The 8,089-nt window shown below is 36.4% G+C and overlaps 1 protein-coding gene across 1 annotated transcript in view; it reads left to right on the forward strand.

Annotated features, from left to right (window-relative positions):
- The window catches only part of znf704 (zinc finger protein 704), a 268,334-nt gene extending 261,689 nt beyond the window's left edge, over positions 1-6,645 (forward strand). The window contains exons 8-9 of the mRNA XM_078540255.1: positions 1,004-1,101; positions 1,765-6,645. Of these exons, the coding sequence (XP_078396381.1) occupies positions 1,004-1,101; positions 1,765-1,876 (210 nt within the window). The 3' untranslated portion in view covers positions 1,877-6,645. The remainder of the gene's footprint in view (positions 1-1,003; positions 1,102-1,764) is intronic.
- Positions 6,646-8,089: the final 1,444 nt, after the last annotated feature.

The raw sequence follows: 8,089 nt of genomic DNA on the forward strand, positions 1-8,089 counted from the left end.
CGCTGACCAACTTCCTGATCCATGGAGCTGAATTTTCCTTCTGGGAGCATGAAACAGAGGTCGTGACTATTTCTGCTGCCCTGAAGTCAGACCTGCGATTTTCCCCAAGCGGCCATTTAATGGCCAGAGGGCAAGTTCATTGTCCATGAAGGATGACAGGCTCCTGGAGCTGGAGGGCCAATCAGAGACCTTCCAGCTTGAAAGGAGCTGTAATGGAAGGTAAGTAAGAGAAAAGGTACTTCAACATGCAGGCACCCTCTCTCCAACTTTTTTGGTGGCAGAGGGACCTCTCTACAGAGTGGCCTGTGGCTGCCCCTGCACTGAGGCAGGAAGGGAGGGCTTCTAGGCCTGCCTGGACTACTGACCTCGACTGCCACCCACCTCCAGGCACCTAAACCTGTCCGCCACCTGTAGGAACCTGAAGGTTGACTGGAATATTCCAGTTGGTCTCCATTAGCCTCTTAATGAGCCTGATCAGATACCTGCTGTGTGCAGGCAGGCAACCCTGCCAGCCCCCAATCCTGCCTCAGAAAATGGCCCAAAGGCGGGATGGAGTCAGGGGAAAAGGCACGTAGGCCATGGAGCTATTTTTAGTTCCCCATCCAACTCCAATCCCAGCACTGGCAGGAAAAATCCAGTCCATGGAGTTTGACCGCAGAATTCTGGTTAGGTCATCGACAGTTGTTGGATTGATGTAGTTTACACAGCGCTCCAACCAGCTATGGGGATTGTTTGCTCTCCTTTGAAGGACAGAAAAAGGACTAAGTTCTTGTTCGGTTCACCGTTTCTTGAAGAGTGAAGAATTGTGTGGTGACCATGGGACAGGAAGCAAATGTCTCCTTTTTTTAAAAAGTCCTTAATACCCTTTTAGATTAAATGATTATAATGCAAACAATGTTAATTTTATTTTACAGGCTTTCTATCCAACAGAATGTAGGATTGCTGGACACTTTCAGCTGGAGCAGTACATTAGTAAGACTGATGTAAATTTTCTGTGTGCTAGGTTTCACCAACCCATAGCCAACCTGTGGGTATTGGAGAGCAGCGCCAGCAGCCCCTCACTTCACTTTCCTCTCCACCCAGACCTGTGGTCGGAGCAAGGTACAATACTCATTTCTCACTAACAATATACAGTTAACTTGCTTCTGCTTCAAATCCAGGCATTTAAGGTTCGAGACTTGCTCTTTAACTATGGTTGAGATTCAACCCACAACAATATTTATCCATGACAAGAGTAAGGTCAACACAATTAAAATTGTGGCTTATATTCAGGATGTTAAATGTTTTTAAGAAGGATCCATTTCTTGTTAGAATTGAGAAAGCATTCTATTGGTATGGTTTTCTGTTTATGTTATTAATAACTACTTGTATATATACAGTGCCTTATTACATCAAAATGCCTCAGAGCACTTTACCTAATGTATTACTTTTGGAGTGCAGTGATTGATAGTGTGGAAGCAAACAAATTAATTCAAAACTTCTCCAATTAAGGTGAAGCAAATAACAAATAAGGAGATGAAATTCTTCTTTTATTGATAAACAATACATTTTTTCATCCTGGTAATAAATAATCCGTAAATTAAATTGCAGAACATGAATTTTTGAAATGAATAATTTTTGAGAGTGCAACTTGATTAGCCAGTCAGGAACTACAGTCACAGTCATTCATTTTCATGTTTTTCCTTTGAAGAGGTATACTGAAAGAGGACATACAGTCCTTAGAGCATCGAAATATCCAATTTTGGTTTGTTTTCTCACTCCCAGAAAAACCCGTGGGGAAGGAAAGAAATGCCGGAAAGTGTATGGTATGGAAAACCGAGATATGTGGTGTACTGCCTGCCGCTGGAAGAAAGCTTGCCAGAGGTTTATTGATTAAAGGCGAGTTGTGAATGGCCTTTTAAGAAGATTCTTTGGGCAGCTACTATGTACGTTTTTGAAGCACTTAACTTTTTCTAAATAAATTTGTAATTGTAGCAACACTCCTATCCAACAAGATGCACTTAGAAGAAGCCTGTATAGAACTGAGCAGCAAACAGATTATTTAGATGTCAGTGATAAAAGATGTATTACATGGAAATCTCTTTCTGTGAGAGCTGGAGTAGAGTGATGAAGAAATTCTGAAGCAAATGATTCTGCATTGTTTTGGAACATCGTCTGACAGGGAAATGAAGTATATTGTATTACGATTTTATACTTTAGTCATGGAGGTTTTTCAGCAAACCTGATGCCTGTGAACACAGTGTCAACGTAAGGAACTCTGTAATGAAACACTCGTGTGGTTTATCTTTTTGGTGTGACTTCAATGTTCTTCCGAGCAGTATAAGCTATCTTTACTAATCATTTACATTTAACTACAGCAAAATCACTAAGTGGAATACTGCATACTGTTAAGATATTACAACAGTATGTGTCTTATTTTCTTCAAGGTTGAGGGATGGAAGATCAGGGTCACATAAAAGGAGAGTGAAATAGTTTCTTTCCAGATCTGTGATAAACTTCCACAGAAACAAAATTGATTGTATTGCAACATTAAGAAGACACCAGCCAGGCTCAACGGGAACCTTTGTTTCTTAAAAAAAAGTAATGAACAGTTACATAACTTTGCATTAAAAACTAGTGGACTCTTTAGGGATGTGCATTGAACTGGATCAATGAACAAGGACAGTGTAATTGAATTGATGCCAGTTTTGCTTAACATTGACACTGGGGTGCGTTAAGGACAGCAGTTTTTTTTAATGTCATTTTAGCTGCAGTTCCCTACTACCTTGTAAATTCTGTCCAATACTGAAAAGGACTGTTAATCAAAAACACATCCTTGGTGATCTGATGCTAGAAATGCTGTATTGCTCAACTAACAGGCATTGCACTTAACACAGGGTGAGTCAAAGGGGTAAACGTTCATTGTAGGTAGTAAATTGACAGAGTGGATTGTCCACCCATTGTAGAACATGCCTGAAATCAATGGGGTGAAAATCGGGTAGATTCTACAATGCGATCCACTCCATTTGATTACTACCCAGACAGTGAAGGTGAAAATTACCCTGAAAGTGTGGGCAATTCCCTAGGATAATAAGACTGGTCAGAGAAATGATGCTGTCCACTAATAGTGTAGTAATTTTGTTAAAGTGTTCACAGCTTCTATTCAAACCAAATAGTATATTAACCTCTTAGAGAACAACTGAAAGCAGGCTCTGACCGTGTGGGAAATTGAACCTAGCATAAGCCACTTTTCATTATGTCCAGCTAAATAAAGCTGCCATTGCAAGAAATTCCAGACAGTTTAACTAGTTTATTTGTAAACTGGGATAACACCATGAGCAGAATTCCCCAAATTGATCTTAATAGATATTATGAAAAAAAATTGTACCACTGAAGGAGCTTTTCAATTTTTGAAAGATTTGGATATCCGCAAATGGCTCTAAAATAAAATTCAGTGATGATAATCCTAATGTAATGTGCATTTCTCTTAAAATATTAAATAGAACTATGCTTTAAAATAAAATCTTTGTCAAAAATAGTCAAAAAAAACCATTTAGGAGTCATAGTTGGCGAATCATTGAAACCATCTTTGTCATATAAAACAGCATTTATTGTGGCAAACTAAAATTCAAATATAAAGTTGAAATTCTTAATGAAGGTTATATTCACCTTTTATTAATTGGATTGCATTTAAATTTTCTAATTCATGTACCTCCAGAAAAAGTGGAGAGAAAAACAAAAATGATTATTCACAAACTGAGGTAATTGTATTCTGCATACAGGACAATGGAGGCCAGATTCTTCTCCCAGAAGAAAAATGTTTGCAGAAGGAATGTTTAGAAGAAAGTTGGAACCTGAAAAGATTATTGAGCTTATGCCTATCATTGAGGCCCACTCTCAGGACCTTCATTTAATTGGCCTTGTCCATTGCTCTTTACTTGTTGCTGAAACAGCAACTTGTCTGTCATCTGTTTGATTGCTACACTTTGGTGACATTTATTAGGGGTCATTTCATTTTCAGCCGTGTTAGAAAACTGGCAATAGTAGATCAAATGCCCTATAAATCCCTCTCAGATTGATGTGATTGAAATCAGGAATGCAGAGGTGTGAGTGTTCATGAGCACCACTCCATAGTGCCATGTGTTGGCCGCCTGTAAAAATTCCTAATCAAGTCTCTCCCCTTTGATTCACAGATTACTACTCAAGTTGGCTCAGTGTCCCATAAGTTCATTTTTTTTTTCAACAAATCACTTATTAGCTTGAAAAACTATTGTAGCCATACTTTCAGAACACATGGAGTCTAATAGGACTAACCTAAAAGCAGATTTATTTTGTTTCTTTCTATCCAGGATAGTGTTGTCAATTATTCTACTCCTTTAAACATTTTAGATCCCATTCTCATAAAATTTCTGAGCTATTGACTTTTTCTGGAGATCTTGTTAAACCTGTATTCTTCACTTTTCCATTTCATACATGATACTGAAGCTTCAATATTTGTTCCTTGTATTAATAAGTTAATTTATTCTTTTAACTTTTCTTGCTAGCACTGATTAATTTACTGATTTTTGCACCTACAGTTCTCAAATGTTTCATTTCCTTCATAAGTATTTTTTCTGTCCTTGTATATGTTTCTTACTCCCCAGTTAATGCTCTTTCACTTTCTTTTCTCTCCATTTTAAACTTTTCTCAAGTATATTAATCATACCTAGCCCAGTTTCCTATCTGGAAACCTGCCCATTTAAAAGTAGTTCAACTACTTCTCCAAAACCTATTCCAGACTTTAATAAACTCCATTCCCTATTCTTTACACAATGTCTTCAAACACAAGTTTAATATATCCTGCTCAGCTTTACAGTATTGCTTGTCAATACTAAAGGGCCACAGTCATTTTTAATTTACCTGATTATTGTCATTTAAAATTGTGAAATGGATACAATGGCAATTTTATGGTTCAAAAAGTGAAAAGGATCTGAGATTTTGGATATGCTTTGCTATATCAATGGATTGCTGACATACAAAATTAAACCACCTTGGAGAAGATTATAGTATAGTGAGTTAAAGGCATTTTCTTCGAGCTGCTCAGGGTCAATTGTCCCAACTTCATCCTAAGTGTGGTGGAAATCCTATTTACAAAGCAGTTTCAAGAAAATTCTCAGCTCAGTTACTTAGCTTTTGATTTATTCTTGTCATTGAGGGGTGATAATGTAGCTGATGTTTTGATGTAGACAGGGATTCTTTTTCTAGTATTTAATTTGCTAGGCAGGAATATTTTTAAAGGTTTTCCATCTTCCAAATTTATTAATTTTGTTTGTAAAATCATAAAAGAAAAGTTATTTCTAATTTCACTGCGGTCATAGAAATATTTGGAACATGAATTTTTGCTTATAAGACCATTTTTCATTAACAAGGTACAATGTTGATGGACATGTTTATTTTTTAAAATCAGTTTGAGCTACATGCAGCTTCTGATGCCAGCAGCATTACTTAGAAGGCAAATGAAAATGTGAAGTGGTTTTAGATCACCCACCATTATTAGGGTGATTTCTTGCCCTTTAACCACAATGTTTCTGTAAAGAGCAGTGTCCATTTTTTTAAAAAATAATTTTTTGGAATAATAAAAAAGTACAATTTGTTCAAGAAATATATTTTGTAAAAAAAAATAAAAGTTATATATTACAAAATATAGATTTGGGGACTAAGGCCCCTTAAATTGTTGATTGTGCATTATGGCATTGTTTGTAATTACGTGATGGAATCATTCATTACTGAATATGCATGATATAGCCACCAGTGACAATTCTGGCAGCCTTTTTTGCACTGCTAAACCAAATGTGACAATATTTCTGAATGATGCACTTAAGGACATAAGAAAGTAGGTAGCGCTTAAATTTATTAAACATTCTAGAGTTTGGTGAACATTTTTTGGAAAAAAACAAATGTCAGGATGTTTGCACATCCCTACTTTTTCCTTATATATAGATATATATGTGTGTATATATAAAATGCCTATTGTGAATGTATTGTGAACATTCCTCGTGTTTTCCTTTGTGGTTGCCCCAGGGGCACTTTTTTCCCAAATTACAGGAATGCTCTTATTCTCTAATGAGCCAGTGGTGCTGCTGCATTTTATTGTGTTTAGTCTAATTGTGCTATTGTACTGTGAGCTAAAAACCATCTAAAGTACAAGGTGCTACATTCTCCAGGGTGTTAAAATGAACCAAAGTCATGCTTTTATTTTTCTTGTCTAGCAGATGCGTCAGTAATTGCCTCCCAGCCAAAAATAAATATTTTTACATAGTGTTATATAGCAGTTACAGCACAAACTTTCGGCTCAACAGGTCCATGCTCGGCTCAACAGTCCCATGCTAGGATCAACATGAACTCCGAACTTACTTCTCACCCTACCGACATATCCTTTTATTCCTTTCTCCCTCAGGTACATATCCAGCTTCCCCTTATGTGCATCTGTGCTATTCACCTCAGCAACTCCACATAGAAGCTCATTTCATACTCGGGCCACCCTTTAAGTAGATATTTTAGTTTTTGATGGTTTTTATAGCCTAAATATTAAGACTTAAAATTCTAATATCCCAACTGCAAGATAGTTCAAACTATCTGGGAAACACTGATAATTCAGCAATGGTAAGTTTCACTAAGAGTTATAGCTATGTCTTCAGATGGCCCAATGTGAGCTAGCCTTGATGGATTGTTTCTAGTTTTTTTCTCACTTTCTTATGTCGCAAGGGCAGTTTTATGATGCACAGTAATACTGTGCTGAAGATGATGAAACCTTCTTTTGTCTTCATAGAAACCGCATAGCCATGGAGGGTATGGAAGAAGCTAGAATTTTCCATAGAAATTCAGGCCAGTTCGCTATATAGACTTTTGGGTTAACAGCAGAGATTTAACCATTTGGTTCTTTCTCCCAAAACCTAAACTGTTCATCTCCAGTTGATGTCTTGTCACAGACTACTGTGTTAAGGAAAAGTAAATATTAAACAATTGAGTTGGAAGCAGGTAATTTTACCTTAGTTCTTTGATGTTTTCAAAACTAAGTTAGCTTTGTTTCACTAATTTAATCTGTGCAGTCTTTTTAAAATTGTGCATTTTGTTATTTAATAAATGCTAAAATATTAGAGTATATTATACTTCCAAAAATAGATTGAAATACATCAAAAACCTCACATCGTAGGAGTTTTCCAGTGATATCCAAGCAGTTGTGTTATTTTTAGCCCCTTTTCAGGTGCTACAAATGGTTGCCTCAGCTAGTAAGCAAAAATGTCTGTCTTCTTGATCCTCTAAAATCACACATATAGCAGTCAATACATTGTCATAAAATGTACTTCGTTTGTACTTCATGTGATGAAATAACGTGCGTATTCATTTTAAAGACCAATTCATTTTTCTGGACAAAGAAAAGCTGGATTTAACACTTCATATCCAAAATAGTGCTCAACAGTGTTATCACAATAGTACTCACTTTTATTTGTTCTCCCATGAGCATCCTATGCTTTCCCCCAAATGGTGTCATTATTCAATTCATACAATTTGTCATTGCTACACTACATCCTCACCACCCAGTCTAATCACACTAAGAGTCCATATTACATCCACACTAGTCAATCCCAACTCTTTGTTAGTCCTGTTCTATGCCCTTCCTACCTAGTTCAAAAAATTGCTGTTATTCCCATGTTCCACCATTATTGTTCCTCTTTGTACATCACCATATCTCTTCTATTGCTATGCTACCAAGTATGCCAGTTACTAATATAGCATTGTAATATTGCCAAGTACAGAGTTTATTCTTATGGCCACTGACCTTTTCCTGCAGAAGATTTTTCTGCTCATTATTCTTCCCTTTCAGGCAGAAAAATCTTACATCAGTAGAATTTTACACAGTTGCACAGTCCCTGTATTAAAATAAGGAACTCTAAAAACTACTATGATGAACTTAAGTTAAATAAACTTTTAAAATTTTGAACTGGAATGCTAAAGTTTACTGAAAGATTTCTACATGTCATACATCAGGGATTAGTGTTTGGATTTATCTGTATTTTGAAATTACCTAAAAGTATCTGAATTAAATCTAAATGTATTAGAAATTCAAATT

The sequence above is a fragment of the Cetorhinus maximus genome, chromosome 4 (assembly GCF_964194155.1).
Source record: "Cetorhinus maximus chromosome 4, sCetMax3.hap1.1, whole genome shotgun sequence".
In the NCBI taxonomy this organism is placed as follows: domain Eukaryota; kingdom Metazoa; phylum Chordata; class Chondrichthyes; order Lamniformes; family Cetorhinidae; genus Cetorhinus; species Cetorhinus maximus.